Source organism: Aptenodytes patagonicus, chromosome 6 (genome assembly GCF_965638725.1).
Source record: "Aptenodytes patagonicus chromosome 6, bAptPat1.pri.cur, whole genome shotgun sequence".
Taxonomy (NCBI): domain Eukaryota; kingdom Metazoa; phylum Chordata; class Aves; order Sphenisciformes; family Spheniscidae; genus Aptenodytes; species Aptenodytes patagonicus.
Genome location: NC_134954.1, coordinates 54,015,123 through 54,037,047, shown reverse-complemented (window position 1 = coordinate 54,037,047; position 21,925 = coordinate 54,015,123). Strand labels below are relative to the sequence as shown.

The 21,925-nt window shown below is 40.9% G+C and overlaps 1 protein-coding gene across 3 annotated transcripts in view; it reads left to right on the top strand.

The window, feature by feature from the left end:
- Positions 1-21,925, top strand: part of CERS6 (ceramide synthase 6) — a 136,217-nt gene that overhangs the window by 37,664 nt on the left and 76,628 nt on the right. For all 3 annotated transcript variants that reach the window (XM_076342685.1, XM_076342684.1, XM_076342683.1), the window contains exons 2-3: positions 4,320-4,425; positions 6,901-7,031. In XM_076342685.1, the coding sequence (XP_076198800.1) occupies positions 4,320-4,425; positions 6,901-7,031 (237 nt within the window). The remainder of the gene's footprint in view (positions 1-4,319; positions 4,426-6,900; positions 7,032-21,925) is intronic.

The window sequence follows — 21,925 nt, the reverse complement described above, 5'->3', positions numbered from 1 at the left end:
TAATGCAGACTTTGCTAGTGCTAATGAACATCAGCCTCCAAGGATTATGAGAGTCAATGCTAACATTTCTAGTTAATTCTGGGATTAAAATCTTGTAATGTGTCAAGATGAAAAGCAGCAAACTGAAAGGGTTACATGGTGATTAATTAGTAAGGCTCAAATAGCCAGTAAAGGAGAACAGAAAGAGCTCTGAGTCAGTGGGGACACTTTCCTTACTCTTAGAGGTTAGTTTATCAGTGATGCTGCAGTTACGTTTCCAGTTGATGTGCCCAGGATGATTTGTGCTCATTGTGGATCTGACCTATTCGTATTTCTAAAGAGAAACTTTTACAGGGCGTGGAGTGCCCAGGAAGTGGAACCAGCATATTTTTAAGCTGTAATTTTATGAAAGTGAGGAATTAGACATCTAGTGTGGAGCGGTGGGAATGGCTTCTGAAGAGTGTGCAGGTTTGGGGTTTTGTTTTCCCTGGGGTTGATGGCTGGGTGGGATCCTCGTCTCCCTCTACGCAGCACTGTGCCCGCTGCGATCACTGCAAAGAGCAAGTGGTGCCCAACTGGTGTTTACCTTCCTCCACCAGGGCAAAGTTAATTTTTTGTTGGTGGTTTTTTGGTTTGTTGTTTGTTTTTTTTTTAAACTTCTCCTTTTTCTACTTACTCATCTGTTGTAATAGCGGCTGACTTTGTCTAGCTGGCATTTGTTAAAGGGCAATTGGGAAACCCAAAATGGTACTTGTTCCTGGTCAAATTTACATACTTCTGGTAAAATGGTGCTTCTTTTTATGCTCTAGGGGAGGTGGGGGATCATTTTGCAATGACTCCTTTGTAGAGAAAAACTGGTCTCTGATTTTTGGGGTGGAGTATGAGGCCTTGCTGTCACTGTTGTAAATAATCGATTTGAGAAAAACAGACAGGATTCAAAATGCAAATCAGTGCCTGCCTTCAGGCAGTACAGGACGCTCAGAAATGCTTGTTGTCTTCAGCCACACGGTGTGGTGTTTATGGGCCTGCAAAGGCTGAGTGCTTTCCACTCGGATGCTGTGCAGTAACCCACATTATCAGAACTGGCTGGCTGTGGGCTTTTGGGTCAGTTTTGTTTTTAACGTGGCTTTAGATTGTGAATGAGGAAGCTGCCTATAAAAAGGTACTTGAATTCTGAGTTTAATTCCCTTGTTTATGTTGGTCTTCCATTTCTAGATCCAGAATAGATGGGGCTGCATTCGGCAAAAAATGCTTGTCTCTTAATTTCTCTGTAATTGAATGCCAGCTTTCGATTCAGCTGTACTGGAATCCATTGAAAAAGAGATATTAGTGTGGTGTTTGTTCAGATTTACATGTTTTAAAGAGAAAAGCTGTCAATATACTCAATTCTGCTCTCCTTACTCTTTCACAATAGTTCTTCCCTCTTAGTTGTGGTGCCTTATGCAATAAATAGTCCCATGGGTTTCACTAAGACTGCTTGGGGAGTTGAATACCACAGCATTAGCAGAAATGGAAAAAATGAATAGTGCTCTCAAATTATTATGGAAAACTATCAGTGAGAATTATGTTAATGATGCTTTTTATGTCACCTGGTGTGACATTTGGGATCCTATTGATTAAGTTCTACTTTAAAATTCTATTTTAACCTTGAAAAACAACTTTTATACTGCAAAGTATAGCTTGAACTTGTTAAATTTTTGTATGAAAAGTAAAAAATAGCTCTTAAATTTTACCAGTTGCACCAAAGGCAATCACATGGACATGGCTCATGCACACTTGAATTGGTGGTCAGACCTGCTCAGTGTTGCAGGCATATAAAATATTTCTGTTAAAATTGCTTTATTTCCCTTGAGTGTCCTACTAGGAATTAACAGTCCCTTGAGGGGGATTTTTTTAAAGCTTTCTTTCAAAAGTGGAGAAAGACCACAAGAGCATATCAGGAGAAACACCTCTGTGGGTTTTTTAAACTTTCGCTATCCCTTTTTCCCAGACATAGCTGGCCAAGATCATCCTGTGTTTTGCAGCTGTGTACCCTGTACACGTCCTAACTGCACTTTGCTGTCCTTGTGGATGAGCTCTGGTTTCGGTCACATGCCCATTCCTTCAGTGCATGTGAAAAACATAAGCAGCAAAGGAAGAAAAATTTATATTGCTGTTTAGAAAATACCAGATTGAAGCAGAAAATGTGTTTCGTTTTAGGTAATGGGTATAACATCAATATTACAATTCTCTTCTCTTTTTAAAATCTAGACAAACACTATATCTGTGCTTTGTTCTGGATTTATCTAGGCTGTTCATTAGCAAGACGTCATTTTAAGAATGGCATTTAAGCAAACCTGCCTGGTTTGCTTAGATTAAAATGAAGATCAGCTCAGCATGAAGCTTGTTGGAATTGCTCCTTGTGGAATTTTTCTAGCTGGGACTTTTTAATCTGCTTTTGACTTTACCAAATTAATTTTTTTTTTTTCTTTTAAATTAGCATGTTTAGGGAACTGCCTTTCTATTGGAGTTATATCATGGCTATCTCATTCCTTCACTCAGCAGAAGGAGAAAAGCAAAACAGAAGTTGAAAGATGTATGTGTGTAAAACAAACAAACAAAAGCCCCCAAACAAAAAACCACACACCCCAAACAAACAAACAACAACAACATAAAAACCCCCAGCAAATCAAGCCTTACTTCAGAGGAGACTGACTTTGCAAGTCCGTGTTGAACTAGAGAATACAATTACCTATTCTTCTTTTGTCACCTTATACTTTAACTAATATACAAGTTTCCAATGTAGCTAGATTACAGTGTATTTACATATAACATGTACAGAGCTTATGCTTCTGTTTCAGGAGCAGAAAACTGGACTGCTTTCTGCTTGAGCTCAGCAGTGAAACTGGTATTGTCAAAGCTCTTAACCCTAAAGCAGGGAATTTACACCTGATGCAGTGACACTGATTTGGTTAATGCTAGGGAGCTAGCAGTATGGTTGCAATCTGCAGCCAATCCAGATTGAGACCAAGCCTTTACAGAGTGTAATAAGTTGTTGGCTTTTTTTTTTCTCTTATAACATACAAGGATCAGACTGAGTTCACTGATACACTGCATGTGTCTTTGGATATATGACTTTCCACCCCCCTTGCAAATAGTCACAAAAATTATTTCAGGCTATAGGATTGGCTTTCATATGGGAATGGTATCAACGTATCAAGAATTTTTCCTTGGGAAAACAAGGTGGTCTGGCATCACCTGTCTTTCTTACAAAATACTATTGCTGTAACCATTGTAGCATTGCTTAGGACTTAATTCTCTTTAATCAGCTGTGTTGTCTTAAACATGGCAGAAACAGTAGTTGTAGCTCAAAACAGTGCTTAAAATGGGGCTTGCATGTGGATAAGAATTCTGTGATTTTTTAAGAGCTTGTAGTCATTCAGCTGGATAAACGTGGAACTACTTCTTACCTACTGAGTGTTGTTCTGGTCCCTGCTAACAAATGAAGTCTTAGGAAACAGAAATCTTTTAAATGAAATCAAGAGTTACATAGTTCAAAGATGGTGAAGTTCATACTGTTCATATATGAATGTGATTCCTATACAGACTTTGTACCTTTCATGGGAATTCCAGGGTTGGACTCATAGTTACAAATAATTTAGTTTTTAATGAGTGGAATGGTCATCTTTGAGTGTATGTAATGTAAGTTATATAATTCATCTCTAAAACGTATCAGAGACACCCAGTTTATAAACTGGATGAACTTATGGATTGGTGTTTGGATCTGTGACAGCTTCATATTTTAGCAGAAGAGTTTGGAGGAAGAGCAAAGTCTTTGAGGCATGGCTCAACACTGTTTAAACTTTATGGTTTAGAAAATTGTATTGACTGGGTAGCTTCAATGCTTGCTGCCTTTAAGGACTTTGTTTGAATTTCCACTGTGCAAAAGGAGTCCTGAGGCAGTAGCTACTCTGGAAACTGATTTATGAAAAAGGCTCTGTTTAGAGGAGAATATTATGTGCTCCTCATCTCTGCAAGCTGCCCTGCTCTTTTCATTAGTTGGTGCTTCTCTAGGAGGAATTCCTCTCATGCTTTTGTTCTATCCTTTTTTTTCACAACATGAAAGAAAATCCTCTGTTTCATGTGCTCCACAGAGTTCCTTTCATCCTTCAAAGTGATGTTACAGGCGACTACATTGCAAAATAAGTATGAGCTTGCTTTTGAGCTGTAAGGCTAAGTATTGTTTTTGCTGCCAGGGTTATAATGTTTGTGCATTTACCACATCATTGATTGATAACAGTAGTGAAGTAAATAACTGAAGGATTTCACTTGTTTTCTTTTTTCACTCCTGTTTCTCACAGGTTCATTGCTAAACCATGTGCCTTAGGCCTTAAAGTCCAAGCCAACGGACCACAGAAAGCTCAACCTAATGCTATCCTGGAAAAAGTTTTCACAGCTATTACAAAGGTAGAGTATTTAACTAAAATATTTACCTTTATAAAGTGGGATATGGGACTATCAACTGTGTCTGAAAAAACAAAGCCAACTGCTAAATGGAGTGCTGCATTTTTACAGCTAAAATCAGAGCATGCAAATGTCAAGGTTGTCATTGGCATGCCAGCTTGAGCAGTTGTGCATTCCTTCGTGACGTCTCCTGTAAGCTTTTAATCAAAAGAAGTTGTTACAGAAACACTTTGTACATGCCATATGGCCACCTACTTTTTTTTGCTTCTTATCTTTTAGAAATTTCCACAAAATCATTGGGCTTTTTTTGAAAAAAAAAGAGCAAATTGTGAGCCTGTGAGATTGGCCTTACTGTGTTTTCCATGAAACTTCAAAGCTGCTCCTCCGAGGGGAACTGCCTGAGCACAGGGCGCTGGTGACTTGCTGGTGTCCCAGCTGTTTATGTTGTGATGAATGTCCTTTGAAACTTGGGGCGGGTGGGAGAAGCTAGAAAAGTGGGTGAAACTGACCAAATAATGTTTTAGAGCTTGCAGATTTTTTTTTGTACTATACAAGTTGTCCCCCACCACTTATGTCTCTGTGTCTACAGCTCTCGCTGTATGACACCTCAACTAAACCTCGACGTCATCCTGTCCGTGCTTTTGAAGCATCCTGAGCTTTCTCGTAACAGTGAGCAGTGATCAGGTGTCCTTTAGCATCTCCTGAAGACCTCAGTGGTCAGCCACTTTGTAACGGAAAGGCTTGTGAAGGCCTGAAGGATGAAGCCACTGTGCTGCAGGAACTTCCCCATCCCACGTCGGCTCCAGGCTGCAGCTGGGCACACCACAGCAAAGGCATCAGCCTAAACTTCAGAGAGTATTAGAGTCATAGAGGGCAAAACTGGGTTCAGTGTCAGGGACAGTGAAATATGCCATGGATCTGTCTTGCTTCTGTGTCCTACCCTATCCTGAGATTACCATGGCACTTGGTGTGTTTTTTGTCCTGTTTTCAGAGAGGGAATTGCACATAACTTGTTTCTAAAAGCTACAGCACATGTGCTCTCACCCAGACTCAGCTGGAGGAAGAATGTTTTGGGGTTTTTTTTATTTTTATTTTTCCTTGCAGAATCTGCTAGTCCGACACAGGGCCTGAGTGTGTTAAGTGATGTAACTAAGGCCTGTGAGTCATGGTAGGAGCTGGCACACATGGCTCCCAGGACCCAGTGCACAGAGACAAGTGGGAAGAGCTCCAAAGGAAAGTATCTACTTTCCTACAAGAGTTTGGTAGGGTGTCTGGTAGCTGCTCTCAAAGAAACTGTCCAATTTAGCTAGCTGCCTCTTTTGAGTCATGTGCAGCAGATCTCTCTAGTCAAGCTCCCAAGAGCTGCATCAATCATTTGATTTTTCTAAGGTTACAGAGAATGGCTTTTCTTAATCTTCCATTGAAAAACTAGTGGCTACTTTGGTTGACTAAAAGACTTTTTTTTTTGAGATGGATAGCAAATACTTCACCCTTCTCTTGTCTCATCCTTTCCCTTCTCTTTCCTTCCTGTCTTTTCCTGGAGGCTGATAGGTGAAACTTCAGCCTGACGAAAGCTTTGCTGTTTTACCTCTTGCAACATTTAAAGAAGTCTTTATCATGGCAGCTCTTGTATCTCATTCAGTGTATGTAACTGGCTTGCAGAAATAAAGCTAAAGCTTCAGAAAACAGATTGTCCAAAAGCTTTTTCTGTTTCTTTAAAAAAGAATGTTATCAGGAGAAATATATAAATAGTCCTCATGCAGTACTGTACGTGTAGAATTGCTGCATGATCAGAAACGTGGCCTGTACTGCTCTTCTATCCATATAGTAGTCAAATTAAGGACAGATTCATTTTCTTTTGCCTTACCTCTGCACTGGTTTGCAGCTGCTTTAATGGAATGAGAGTTCCACATTTGTTGCTTTGGAGAATAATTGTGTGTAGTTAATTTTACAGAAAAAAATTCTCTCTCCTTGTCGTCAAGGTGATTTCCTTTTGAAGTTGTCACTTTGTTTAATGACCTCATTTTTTAACATTAACATGCACAAACATGGGATATATCTTCTTTCCATGTCAGTCAAACGAAGATCCTGATGCAGGAGGCATAGCCTGTGGCAGGCAGGGTAGTGTTTGTAAGCCCTGCTGCTCGAGAAATGCATGGCATTTTATCCCTACTTGTCATCGCTTTCCAAGTTTCAAGCAAATTTTCACCCCATTGTTCTCTTTAAGTTTCTTATTAGTAATAACCTGCGTGCAATATTACAGCATATGTCCTTCTAGATTAATAACAGTCACTGTAAACGTATTTTGATGTGGATCTGCCAGCACAGATTTCTGTGAAAGTAATTTTATTTCTATGTATCCATGTGTCTGACAGGCAGCCTCTAAGACATCGAGAGGTGATTACAGTGGTTCTAAATTTGAAGTGGAGTTACTGCAGTTGGACAAAGAAATAATTTTTATCCTTCTCTGTTCTGTAGCATCCGGATGAGAAGAGGCTGGAGGGCCTCTCCAAGCAGCTGGACTGGGATGTACGCAGCATTCAACGTTGGTTTCGACAAAGACGCAACCAGGAAAAGCCCAGCACTCTTACGAAGTTCTGTGAGAGCATGTAAGGATGTGTGTTCTTTTCTTGAGTCTTGTTGACCCTGTGTCCTCATCAGTTTTCCCCTTTGTTCTTCACGGGTATTTTGTAGACGGGTAGAAAATGATACAAATTGGTAGAATATAACTTCTTGAATGAGAAAAACAATCTCCTTTCTCCTGAAGGAGTCAGATTGTACTTTTTGTGTACTTGCAATGGCGAAAAGCTTTCAGAAATCAGGTGGTTGTGATTCTATACTGTCATGGTGGCAGCCTGATCCTTTGGGACAAATTGCCTGGTGTTAGGCTGGGAAGCTGTCTTTACAGCACAACCTTTAGCTATACAACCTGACAGAGATCTGAGATGGAGGAGTAAAGATAAAAGCCAATTGGATTTTTAAACCCCTTCTTTGTTTTTTCTCATCCCAGGCTTGTCCCCTTTACTAGCCCATTTCCTTGGATGCACTGAACTCTGAGGAGCTAAAGGCTCCTACGCTTTCTTTAGGAAGTTATTTTTCACCTGCCAGGGTTTACTTCTAAGGAATCTTTTCCAGCACCCAGCTGCTCTTCAAACTGGGTATCTACATAAAGTTCTAATTAGACTCCATTGTTTTTAGTATCTGAGTTACATTTCCATGCCAGCTGGATTTAACATATTAATACATAATCTGCATTGAAAGAGCGTGGAAAATTAAATCTACTTAAAATATTTACATGTTTCTCTTAAAGGAGTGCTGGTAGACATTGAATTCATAACAAAACACAAAGAACAACACTAGTTTATTTGAAAGACTCATTAATTCCAAGACTCAGCCCTCTAGCACTGCTGGATGTTGTTCCTTTGATGTGGAAGGTCATGCATTTAAGGCAAATTTTACATGCTCCAAATCAAGAGACTTGGCAACTATTGCTGAGGCCGTAAACAAGTACTGGCTTTATTACACCCTTTTGGTCAAGTAGTTGTGTTATTGCTGGCTTAAAACTCTAGTTAGACTTTTTGTTAGCTGGGAAAGAAGTGTTAGGTAGAAATGTCAGCAGAAACAGAGGAAGCCTATTTAAGTTAGAAAGCAAATCTTAGTTAATCTTGTTTTCAAGGTGTTTTTTTTTTTTAATTCCTAACAATTCTTAAATGATTTCTTTAAGAAATTGCAAGTAAAGAAATCACAAAAACACTGCAGACCAGCCAGAGGGAGGGGGTGGGAGTGTGTGTGTATATATATATAAAAAAAACCAACCTGTGGACTATACTGTTGCATCATTCAGGCAGATTTCCTAAGTATATTTCATGCTTTTTCCTTTTGTAGGTTTCCTAAATATTTTCCTTAAACTTTTATTTTCCTGTGGAGACATACAGGAAGGTTCATAATATGGTCCTGAATAAACAATGTATTAAGGCATTTTTTTCTAAAGCCAAACCATAGATCAAATGTTATTTGAGTAGCAACTGATACTTAGTTTCAACTAAGGACTGAATAGGAGAGCAATTAGAAGAGTTACTGTTAAGCATATTGTCTCTCTAGCTCAGAGAATTAGATTCCTTTTTTTTATTTTAGAAGAAGAAAGATAAATTGTCTAAAGATGATTGCCCTTTAATAAACAGAGGAACTTAACTATCAGAATGCTTAAGTCCTTTCCTTGGTACAACTAAAATCCACCCTACTTAATATTTAATAAAGCCAGGCAGGGTGAGATTATGGATAAACCTAGTCATCCTGTTGCCAGCAGCTGGTGTCTTAGAGTTACTAATTTTTGAGATCAGTGAAGAACAACCTGTTTTCTACAAGGGTTGTAGCTGTTAATGTATACACTTGTGTGCTTAACTTGTACAAGAGACTGTGGAATCTTGGAAAAAAATTAAAACTGTATTACTGTTAGAGCTAGCATATTTGGGCAGTATATTTTTCTGCTTCTGTAACTCAGGTCAAAGACTTCGCTCTCTTGCATTACTGCCAGCACATCTAGGCTGACCTAGAGGTAGAAAAAACTTAAACATACCATGAAATACGGGCACAGATAGGAAAGTTATGGGTGCTGAACTTGCTCCTTTGTGGCATACATTATGGAAAAAGCATGCAGAGAGAGTTATAGAATCATTTAGGTTGGAGAAGACCTTTAAGATCATCAAGTCCAACCATTAACCTAGCACTGCCAAGTCTACCACTAAACCATGTCCCTGAGCACCACATCTACACGTCTTTTAAATACCTCCAGGGATGGTGGCTCAACCACTTCCCTGGGCAGCCTGTTCCAATGCTTGACAACCCTTTCAGTGAAGAAATGTTTCCTCATATCCAATCTAAACCTCCCCTGGCGCAACTTGAGGCCATTTCGTCTTGTCCTATCGCTTGTTACTTGGGAGAAGAGACCGACGCCCACCTCAATACAACCTCCTTTCAGGTAGTTGTAGAGAGCGATGAGGTCTCCCCTCAGCCTCCTTTTCTCCAGGCTAAACAACCCCAGTTCCCTCAGCCGCTCCTCATAAGACTTGTCCTCCAGACCCCTCACCAGCCTCGTTGCCCTTCTCTGGACACACGCTGTAGCACCTCGACGTCCTTCTTGTAGTGAGGGGCTCACAACTGAACACAGTATTCAAGGTGCAGCCTCACCAGTGCTGAGTACAGGGGGACGATCACTTCCCTACTCCTGCTGGCCACACTATTTCTGATACAGGCCAGGACGCTATTGGCCTTCTTGGCCACCTGGGCACACTGACGGCTCATAGTCAGCTGGCTGTTGATCAACACCCCCAGGTCCTTTTCCGCCGGGCAGCTTTCCAGCCACCCTTCCCCAAGCCTGTAGCGTTGCATGGGGTTGTTGTGACCCAAGTGCAGGACCCGGCACTTGGCCTTGTTGAACCTCATACAGTTGGCCCCGGCCCATCGATCCAGCCTGTCCAGGTCCCTCTGTAGAGCCTTCCTACCCTCGAGCAGATCAACACTCCCGCCCAACTTGGTGTCGTCTGCAAACTTACTGAGGGAGCACTCGATCCCCTCATCCAGATCATCGATAAAGATATTAAGCAAGACCGGCCCCAAAACTGAGCCCTGGGGAACACCACTTGTGACTGGCTGCCAACTGGATTTAACTCCATTCACCACAACTCTTTGGGTCCAGCCATGCAGCCAGATGAGAGCTATGAATGCAGACTGGAAGGTAAGGTCAAGCTGTGATGAATGTCATTAACTTACGCTGACCAAATTAAGTGCTAGCTTCATTTAGAGAGTGCTGTTGGGCATTACTGCAATATGTGTACTTAATAGTAATGATAATACTTGTCCAAAAAGAAGCCTGGTGGCATTAATAATTGGATAGTTCAGGTTCTCTCTGCTCATGGTTTACAGAAGGTGCAGTGGGAGTTGCTTCTCCATCTGCATATGTACATGCTGCTGTGAGAATGTGGTTTTATCCAACTGACCACGTGTGCATTGCCCTGATAGCATTTCCAGTGGTGCAGTGTGCACCACCAGCTGTCCTGTCATGCATGCTGGATGGAGTTGTTGGCAGGTAGTCAGAATAGCACTGGGAAGCCAGGGTTACCCTTTTTTCCCCCTCAGTATGGGTGTTAAATGGTTTTCTAGTTAAATCAGGGCAGTAAGCATGATGCTTCACTTCAGTATGTTTGGAGCAAACTGTATGAGTCTGTAGCCTTTTCACAGCTATTGAGTTAATGGGGTGGCTTTTTGGATGAAGAGTCCATGTGTGGCAGCTGCTTTGGAGCTCTGGGCTGCATAAAGCACATGTTCCCATGACAGTTGTGGGAAGGGGAGCACTCCAAGTCTTCAGTAACTGGGGCGCCAGTGGAGAGTTTCATAGCCCTGACAGAGAACGAAATGTGCCCTTATGTAGTAAGCAGGCACAGAGCAAGCAAAATGACAGTGATCCCCACCTACACCTTCAACTGTTGAGCTGCTGTTGTCCTTCCAGAGAAGACTTCAGTTTTGCTGGCAACTGCATTGATTGACTCTGACTTGGGAAGAAAAGTGACAGAACCCACAACAAATGTGGAGCTGCTTAAAAAGAGCTCCAACTCTTTTTACATGGAGACGATTCAATATACTGCCAGAAAAAGTGTTCCCTGGGCCCAGAGTGGCTTTTCCATGATGCAAAGAAGGCGGCAGCTGTGCCAGAAGGGCCGTAGGCCGTTTCTGACTGCCTTATCTTTCTTGCCAAATGAGTAGTGTGGGTACTATCTAAGGTAGAGGAGCTTCAATAGGACAAAGGCTGAGAGTGAAACTCAATGATAAACACGCTTGGCTGGGATGAATGACACCCAAGATCCAGGCCCAAACGGACTAAAACAGTAACTTAATCATTAGATTCTTCTTGTCCCAGATTTCTCACTTTCTCTACCCCTTCCCTTCCCTTTTTCTTTTCAAGCAACTTCAATTCTGGTCCTAAACAGAGTGCAGAGAAACTCCAAAACCTACACTTTTTTTTTCCAAAATGGAATAATTGCTTTGCTGCCAGCCTTCGTCAGATGTCCTGGGTATTAGCAGATGGTGGTTATATGAAGAAAAAGGCAGTAATAAAATCTCTTGTCTATAGACACTGTTTGTGCCACAGCATTGTAGTGAAAATAAATTATTTTTCAGGGACCTTAACCAGCAATTACCCCATAGAGTTTTATGTGTCAATCTGAAGAGAAGGTGCCATTTGATTGTTGGAGCTGTGGAGACCACTAATGGTGAGACTTCAATGGCATCACATACCTGCTTAAGATTTCAGATGTTATGGTGATATACAAAATATGAAATAGATAATTTTACCCGGTGATGATTCATGATACAGTATTAGTCAGAAAGTAATAAATGGAGTGCTGAGGATTATTTTACTAGCAAGTCAATGGGTTGTTTCTCAAGGATTTGGTGATTCTGATATGAAACTTAGACTTAACAGCAGAGTGTTTGTAGTCACTAGGAAAGGCATCCACCTAGCATAACCTCAGATTGTAATGCTCAGGCACTTAGCTTACTATACTAGCTGCAGGGGAGAGTCTGTCCATAGCTTTTCTTTCTTTTGTGGGAATCTAGGCAGTTTTGCTCCTTTCCTTAACTTGAAAGATCCAAGGTTCATAAAGGGGAAGAAAAAGTGGTGAACTGAGTGTGCAAAGCGGACTTTTCTACTGCCGTGCATTACTGTTGTGTTCTATTCCTTTCTCTCTGTCCCCATGGCACAGCCTAACATCAAGGAAAGACAAGCTTTCTCCTGAACAAGAGTAGGGTAAGGACCTTGTGATCTGCACTTTGAGTATGCAGCACATGAGAAAACACAGAAAGTTGATTACTTTGAATCTTTTCTGAAGCTCTTGTGGTTTCTGTGTTACTCATGGAGAGTATCTGCAGTACTTTACAAGGCGAAAAGTTGTTTCTGCAGAGGACTATCAATCTATTTATAGGCAGGTGATATAAATTGGATTAAATGCTCTAATGACTCTGCTGGAGCATAGTTCTAGCACAGAAGTGTATTTTTTTTTTTTTTTAAATTAAAAAAAAAAAAGGTGTCTGACCACAAATAAGTTCCCAAAAATGTCTTAAGGAAGAATGTTGCATCTGAATATAGTGGAATGGGAATTCCAGGCATGGAATAAGCTAGTGGGGAAAGGGCTTCAAGGTATGCTGGGGTTGACTGGGAGGATGTAATTCTTGGAAGACCACGAATGGTGCCTTTGCTGATTGCCACACAGAATACAGGATCTAAGAATGTCTTTTTTAATGTCTGACGTGTCAGAAAGCCAATGCAGTAGTGATTCCCAAACCACTTCCAGTTTCTTCCTGGTTTCAGTGTATTGCGCTGCTGCTCACACTACCAGTACGTAGGCATGTCTGCTTTTCTCAGACTAAGTAGGATAGAAAGAGCAAGCATCTTCTCCTCCTCCCTTGTCGTCCGGAGCAAAGGGAAAGAATCTGTGATGCCCTAAGTTATTAGCGTGGGACTTTGGAATGTCATCAGGCTCATGACTTGTCTGTCCTACAGCTATGTACATTTAAGCAAGCTGTTTATTAGAGACATTTACATGGTTTCCAAGGAGTGGCTGGCAGAAACATATGGCCAAGAGAGTTTTTTGAGTTTATGCAACAGTCTGCATGTGAAAACATGGAAATGTGTGGACTGAAGAGCCAAAGATTCCCCCCCTCCCATTCTTCTCTAGAAGAAGCTTGGATACTAAAGTATCTGTAAGTGGGGGTGTCTTTTAGTTTTGATGTAGGGGAGAGAAGAGTCTCTGCCTCATCTCCTAGCCAGAACATATTCTTTTTCCTAAGGAATTGAAACTGTTTATGCACATTGCTTTTGGGGAGATTTTATCTATCTATAGCTGTATATATGTGTGTGCACATATGTGTGTATAGATAGAAACAGATATATACAGAATTTTTTTTTTTTTTTTTTGCTTATCATGCACATTTGTGTGAAAATTTTATGGGCAGTTTACAGCTTCTTGGCCATACTGCTTTTCTCGACTAGCAGAGTAATTCTCTCCTACAAAATTGTACTGGAAAAATAACTGTGCAAGGGAAAGAAATTGAGACAGCTGCTTGGTTGTTGAAATTCTGAACTGTGCTGATACAAATCTTAACAAAGCGCATAAAAGAATTCATCAGTCTGTGCTTTGTGTGTAGCAGTAAAGCACTAGAAAATAAATGGGCGTCAAAAAGCTGCTAGCTCTGAATTTTTAATAGCCTCAGGCCCTCTTAAGTCAGCTTCTAAAACACTGCTGAATACAATGATCTTTGAGATGCAAGCAAAAATATATAGTAAATGTATTATGGGTCCATTTAATTCTGATTTGTGAATACAGATTTTCAGCTGCCTCAGTGCTACATGCAATGGAGGACTAACCAGTGTTTCACAACCAGAAAAGAGAACAAGGGGATGGGTCTGTAAAGCCGTGCTACGTGCCCTGGGGCAAGTGTGATAGTCACTGTTCAATGGCCATAGAATTACCAAACCTCCCTCGTTTTCCTCTGCTGTTTTCCGTGGGGCAGGAATGGCTGTTCCTCCTTGCTCTCTCACAGGTATGAGGCATAACCCCTCCCCTCCTGCTCTGGTCTGTTCAGGAGCTCTAAAGCACTGGTAACTCAACCAGCTGCTTGGTGAAAGGGAAACTGCACACCTAACTAGTATGCTGATAAAAAGTTAGAGGTTTTCCTTGCTATTATAATTCTGGATTATTATTTTTTTTGACTGGGCAGATACTTAGTTCTGCTGCTCCTTCTCCTCGTAACGTCCTGCAGTGGGCTGTGTGCTGCTGTGGGCGGTGTGTTGCATCCAGGTGCTCCTGGGACAGGTGCTGCTGTTAACGGATGATCATAGGACAACAGTCTCGCCTGAAAGAGAAAGCATCAAGGAAAATCCAAAATTTCGTGAAGTCACTGTGAAAGAGCAGCAAACTCTGCAATGAGGCATAGTACTGGAAGCCTCTAAGTAGTTACTATGATTTCTTTCTTCTGGAACACTTTGTACTGAAACAGTTTATAGGACTAATAAATGTTTATGCAGGTGAAAAAAGTGAGTCATTTGTATATTTTTCTTGCTGATCCTTAACTTCTTTACTTCTTTTCAGTATTTCAGTTAGCTTTCTGTGACCTTGGGTGAAATATTCATCGGTGCTTCATAGAAACTGCTAACAATACTGGAGCAGCTCCTTTATATTTCTGTTAGCGGTGTCTGAAGAACACAGTATTGTGTGATATCATTGAGGAGTAGGAAGTGTATATTTGTGTACACCTCTCTGTCTGGATGTAGATTATTGATTCTCACACAACTCCCCCCGCCGCCCCACTCCCGCTATGGCCTTAAAACAAAGGGAGTTGGGCAGGAAGAATAAGAGGAGGAGTATTCCTTCAAGCACAATAGCTGGGTTTATAGCCAAGAGACTGCTTTGGCTCAGGTCAGGCAACAAGGTGATTTCCCCAAAGCTGCTAACTCAAAACACCACTGTGTTAAAACAGACCTGTAAAGGGAAAGCCGGGGAAGCCGTCAGCTGTTGTGGTTGACCCAATTTCTCTGAGTGCCAGTGTCAAGTTGAGAAGTTGCCCAAGCTAACTTCTTTTAACCTACAGGAGCATCAAGTCAAGGCTAGATGGTGTGAACACAGATTTTTCTTTAAATCCACTCAGCAAAGTGTAGCACTTTGCAAAATAAATTTTGAGGCATCCTACTTTACTTTGAAGAAGTTTTTCATTGTCACTGGTTGCTGCTGCTGTATGTATGTTCCAGCTGTGCCAAGCTTATTATATCAAAAGGAAAGAGGAGCAACTGCTACATGATCTGTCTTTGTAAAACAATGTGCCCTTTCCAAATTAATTATCTGAGAAATTACTCTCACTTAGCATAAATCTTCATGGCTGGCAGGATTTTTTGTTGTTGGAACCAACATTTTAATTTTTATTGTAATTTTAATTTTAACACACACAGAGCCCCATCCTCAGTTTTGATTTTTTTTTCCTGTGTGAAGTCCTTACTGGTTTGTACTAGTTGCACTTGAAAAACCAGTAAAGGTTGAGTCTGACAGCCTTCATCAGAAGTAAAGACCGCTTTAATGGTGTTTTCTGAAGGCCTTTATTGATTACTTTTTTAGTTATTTTTTTTTCTTTACTGAATGTCGTGTAACTAAGTAATGTGTATCTTTCCATTAAACGATATGGGAGCTTCATGTCAATGAATCCTGATAGCAGTCTGTCATAAAACTGCTGGTGAAAGTAAATTGGTGGCTCTTAAATAGCCATAAATTGCTTGTAAAGCAAGAAGCGTGTTCTTGTTTGGTTTTTAACCACTAGAAAAAGGGAGTCATAAACCTGCTGTGTGATTTCTAAGGTAGAAATGCTAGAGAAAGAATAATTAATAACAAAAATGGATTCTTGGTATTATCAAACTTGTGAGGTTCTATTATTGTTTTCCTTATGTTAAGTGTCTCTCTAAAAACAGCAGCTTGAATATTTCAGCTCTCATTTACTTGAAACACAATAATGTCTAAAGAAGTCACCTTTGCCTTCACAATGGAACCAAAGCTGGAAAATAAGGGTGCACCTTCACTGTCACGCTCCATTTTGCTCTAGGCAGTCTCATCTCCCATGGGCTGCGCTTCATGAATACTGATTTGCTACTCGACTCCCTTCTGTGGTGATGTTGCTACCTCTTGCCAAAAGGGAATGCAGGCACTATTGAAAGGATAATTCATTGAAAAGATAATTGACTCCAGGGTTTCCTCCAGACAGATAGTATGGATGTAAAATTTGCCAAATCTGACTTTCCCAGCTGGGATAGTCTTGTTATCCAAGCAGGGCTAGTGCCTCTACATTGTGCCATAGGGCAAGCAGCACATGCTTGTGTCAGGCTATAAAAACACCATTCTGGCAAGGTGCAATACATAGTCTTAGTATTTCAGAAGCGTGGATCCTTCTTGCAGAGACAGAAGAAAAGAAAGGGGGGGATGAGAAAAAACCACAAACCCACAAATCCTCATGATGTTTCAGATCTATATTTCATATGAATGTAAAGTAGATCCTGGGCACGTGTTATCCAGTGTTCCAGCCCTGAGCACTGTGGATATAAGCCCATCCAAACTAGTTGGTCTCTTGCAACCTTGAACTCTGTGAAATGTCTGGATAAGGATTCATACATCAGGTGATACAGATTTAATGATGGTGTTAGTGTAAGGCAAGGGGGAACAACAAAGGCTAGCTCTTGCACTACTCAGAGAAGGCCGTCTTTGAAGGGAATAGAACTGTTACTGGTGAAACCTATAGAGCTGGGTTGCCTGTCACTATTTCCCATTGTGCTGCTAGACTGGTGTGAGCAGAACAAACTGTTCCATTGCCATTTTTAATTAAAATTTTCATTAAATGTAATGTGAAAGTATGGTACTTTGCAGATGCAAGTAGCAGCACAATGACTGTAGATGCTACAAGGATTGTGCAGGAGATCAGAGAGACAGTGAAAGAAGAGAGAGGGTCACCTTAGTACAAGATAAAAGCGTATGGAAATGATGACATGAATAAATGGTGAACAGCAACTGCCTATCTTATTGTGCAAGAACCAGAAGGTATTAAATGAAAAAGAAAAGGAGCATATTCGAAATTGAATAGTAAAAACAGTTTTTCACACTCTGAGTAATTAAACAGGGTTTCATGTTTCTTTCATGGAATTCATTGCTCTCCTGAGGCAATAATTAAGCAGTAATCTGTAATTAAAGAGGTTGTTTTATTTACTTGGGCAACCAGAGTATTTGGTATTGTGCTGATAAATAGATTATATCCATAGTTTGCTTAGAAAACTGTTGTGAAGACTAATCTTAATTCTTGAACTATAAAGTATCGTGCATGCTGAAACTGGAGTACAGAGGTAAGGAAGAGCAGAGCCACATGAGCAAACGGTGTTTGTGGCATGAAGGGTGTAGCAGGGAGTAGGGGCTCAGGTGTTGGCAGAGTCAGATTTGTGAGGCAGCTTGGCGAGGGAGGACATAGATTTTCAATGAGATGTGGAGGCAGTTGGAGTCTCTGAAATTGTTCCAGAACAGGGAAGATATGACCTTTGCTGAGTGCAAGAAGAGTTTATTATAGCTGCAGGTAGTAGGGAGGTTGAGATGAGTCACGGATGCCAAAAAGGAGACTCTAATTGAAGTAATCTCACAAGTGGCAACTAAAGTGTAGAGAGTAGCAAAGCCGGTCTGGCAATTGTTATCTATAGTAAGCATTTAAAATACTGTGATTTTATCACAGTACTGTAAGAGTTACATCTAGACTCCGGGATTGATACGTTCAAGGACCTATTATTCTCTGAAGAGTATCATATCTAATAACATCACAGAAAAGGAAGAGAGATGTGCTTGAATGCGAGGCCTCAATAGAAGGTAGAAGAGAATGAGGCATTTATACTGAGACTCATGTCAGGGAAACTAGTGCTGTGCAAAAAGGCCTGGAGTCATGTTTGGGTATACAAAGCTAAGACAGAAATCCTGCTCCATTGTACATCAGGGTGAGATGTTGCTCCTTGAGAATAGCACTCAATAGCTCAGTACATTACTGATTCCTTTGTCTGATCCCATGGTAGGCTGAGTTGAATTTCTGTTTCTGTCTAAGCCACATGTGAAGTCAGTGCAGAAAAGTATTGATGAAGCTTTTTATCTAGTGTAAATACGCTTTTTCGTATGATGTTATTCAAAGCTCGTTCACTGATGGCTTCCCTGCTCCAAGAGAAAGAGGATAAGACAGTACTGGTTGCCTTGAGTTACATAAAATACAGTAATTTATAGCCTGAGTCCCTGGACACATGAATAAGTTAATGGCTGGCAAGCTGTCCTAATTTTAAAGTTGTGAGAACACAGTGCAGCCGCTGACAGCAATTTTAATTCTGCCCTAACACTTGCTCTCTGATGAATCAGGACTGAACATCTTGCACATGCCTCCTCTCCAACACACAGATTGCTCAGCACTTGCACTTCCAAATGCATAGTCTGGGCAATCATGCCCAGCTGTCGCAGTGTGGTTTGCTCTGGGTTTATGCCTCCAGCTTTGCCTCTCGGAGCATCTGTATTAGCCTCTGCACTACTCACATTTCTTTGGTGGCTGTCAGCTTATCAGGCTGGATAAGCAGCTTAATTATACATCCTTTTATGATTTTATTATGCGCTTTTGTGCTGTGGGGTACTTGCACGGGTGGCTCAGGCTGTAGTTCAGCAGCACAGGCTACCATTGCAGCTCTAGTAAGCAGTAAAGGCCATCTTCCTGACCTCTGGGTCCTTGCCCTCCCATTTGCCCTGCCCTGTGCCAGACAGCTGGCTGTATAGCTGTTTTGTAGGGCAGCACACTATACTTATTGGGGTTAAATGTCACCCTGCATAAAAACATACGGTGCTTGTCAGTCAAATTTTCCTGTTATGGGTCACAAGGTGGTCACATAAGCATGCTGGAGTACTGTTGCATGTGGTGGCAGGGAATATGTATGCATCAGAGTAACAGAAGGGAAACCGGGGAGGCATGGGCAGTACTTGTATCCAATGTGAAAACTCAGGTTTTGGTGTGGTGGAGCGGAGAAGGGGGGGGAAATTGCTACAGCCACCTGGCCCCTTCTGATGTGGCAGGGTAGGAGGACGTGGTGTAGTGGAGCAGTGCATGGTGTGCCATGTGGTGCTCTGAGTACGTCTCTTCCTGCTGCCAGCTCTATACGAGTGCTTAGATTAACACTGGCTGAGAAAATGAATGCTTTTCTGCTAAAGAGTTGCTCCTGTCGCTATGTTTACACCCTTTATCTAACTCTTCCTATCATTATTTCTCAATGTTGAATAGTAAAATACTGGGTCTGGCTCTGCTCTTGTTGCCCTGCTATCCTACTGCATTAGAAAGCTGAACTGTCTGGTGAAGGGGAAGGTGGGAGTAGACTTCTTGCAACTCTGTAGTATGCTGCTCAAGAGGCTCCGGTTAGTTCGGGACTGGTATGAAACAGACCCCAGAATTAGGCAAGGTTAGCAGTTTCCCTCATGTTTCCTTTCCTACTATATCTGCCATGCTCACATGTGAATCTGGTCTATGATCTCTGTTTTCTCTTTTTAAGCTGGGCCTCAGGACGTCTCTGTGCCCAAACATGGGATTGGGGGGAAATTAAAACATTGGTTAAGTGTCAGGAATCACCAGCCCTCTTCCCATGCTGTTCTGCTGGAGCAGACAGGCAAAGATGTCCATGCCATGTCCTCAGACTATGTTCACTGTATTTTTAGACTGTGCTGTAAGCACTTTTCATTTTGCATCTTACGAAATTCCCCTCTTCTCTCAAATTGGATTACTTAAAACTTTGAATTCCCTGCCCTTACTGCCTTCTGTGACACAGTTTTTAACACAATTAATACATTTAAATTAACTCATGTGCTGGTCCTGCAAAGGCACTGTCACTTAACATTATCATTGCACATTAAGAAAGGTTATAAAAAATTAACTAGGTTTCCATTCTCTTGCGGTTTGTGTGTGCTTATCATTATTTTATGTTATGGAAATTAAGTAATTCTTCCCTAAGTTCTAGTTAATGTGAACACTAGTTCAAAATTACAGTCACAATATAACGATTAAAGTCAACTAAAGGAAAACTGCAAAGACTGCAGTAGCTGCTGCTTTCTTAGGTTCCATGTGCCTTGAATTGTCTAGCTCTTGATTACGGAAGAGACCGACTGCCTTCTTCGGTCAGCCTCGGCTTTAAATAAAGTTGCCAAACACTGCAGACAAGTGACTTGAAAGTGAAGGAACATGGAGACAGAGCTGGGATTTTTCAGAAGAGCCGTAGGGGGATGTACAGCCAAGAAAGCAAGGGCTCAGTCTGGGATGCTACAGACTTCAAGACTACCTTTGATGCTTAGATGGGATTCACAGGGCTTAAAAACTGACTCTTGATGGTTTGGGGAAGATCTTCTGTGAATTCAGCACAGGGTTTTCTCACAGTTTATCTCTCTTGTTCTGCCTGAAGCATTGCACTGCTGCTTCTTCACCATTTGTTAGTGTGTTTGTCTGTGATACTGATCTCTCCTAAGTGGTAGATTTCAGGTACTGATATCTCTTGTTCTCTTGTTAAAAATATTTTATTGCTGCCAAAATTTGAGGGCTTTTTTTTCTTCTCTTAAATGAAACTTTCCAATAATAAAACCATTCTTGCCCAAGTAGAATAGCAAATAGTGTAAAATAGTTATTATCTATTAATAGTGAAGGTTACGTTTACTTCTCAAATCTGTAATGGTGCTTGTCAGGTCTTTATTTCATCTGTGATACTGGATTTAAAAGCTGAGAAGAAGAGGGGAAAGACAGCAAAAAACATTTCTCTTCCTCCCTTTCACAACATATTCTGCTCTTTTCATTGCTTTTTATCCTGTAGGTTTGGTGTTTGCTTCCTTTATATGCCTTAGTGGTTACCTGTGCAATTTTTGCCTTGTACTTTTTACCTCCTTATTGCTTTGTCTTTTCCTAGAAAGTTCTCTTTTTCTAAGATGTTAATTTTGTTACCAATCCAAACTATGCTTTTGTTCGACCTGTTACGTATTTGAAGTATGAAAGCAACATAAGCAATGTTCGCTTAGGCTGTAATAACTTTATGAAACGCATTACAAGCAAGTATTTATTTGTGAAGAGTTACTGTAAGATTCAGAATAAATTTTCCATTCTTATGTGGATGCAAATTTTTGGATCTTCAGTAAATGCAGATATCCACCAAGTTCTACTGTTATTTTCATTAAAAAAACCTGAACAAAATGCTAATTAAGAAGGATACCCTTCTTATTCCCATTTCTGCTATCTTCAGAGTTGTTTGCTGTTCTCTGTGTGTAGCACCAGCAAATGGTATTTGTCAAATTCACACTGAATCCGTACAGATATGGTCCAACAGGAGCTCCCCAGGGATGCCTTTTGTAGCAGGTTGTTCTCTTCCACAGGAGACTGCAAATTACACAGGCTCAGTAGTCCAAAACTATTTGGTATCTTTCCTTATTTCAATCTCTACCAAAAGAAAGAAACTTGAGTATGACTTGTTCACTACAGGTTATCAGTCACAATCAACCCGTATCAAAATACCTTACTGACTGAAGGGTAGCGGCAGTAAGGTTTTATTTTATGCATGGCAATGAATGAATTGGCATGCAAGTCCTTACTCCTCTCTTCTCCCTCCTATTTATGTTGTTACAGAGTTTTATGTTACATTTGATTACCGTTCATTTTATAGATACATGGACTGTCTGCATCTGTTCATGGAGACACAGTTACAGAGGAAAATAAGCTTCCGCATTGTTTAATATTTTTCCCTTACAGGCATTCAACTACATTGTTTTCTGTGTTAGTAAGTTGTCCGATAATGTACCTTCATGCTCTTTAGAGAAAGCTGAACTGAGTATTTTCTTCAGGTGTAAATATTTTGTAAGATGCTGTGGCAGCTTGTCATATGCTGTTCTGATTC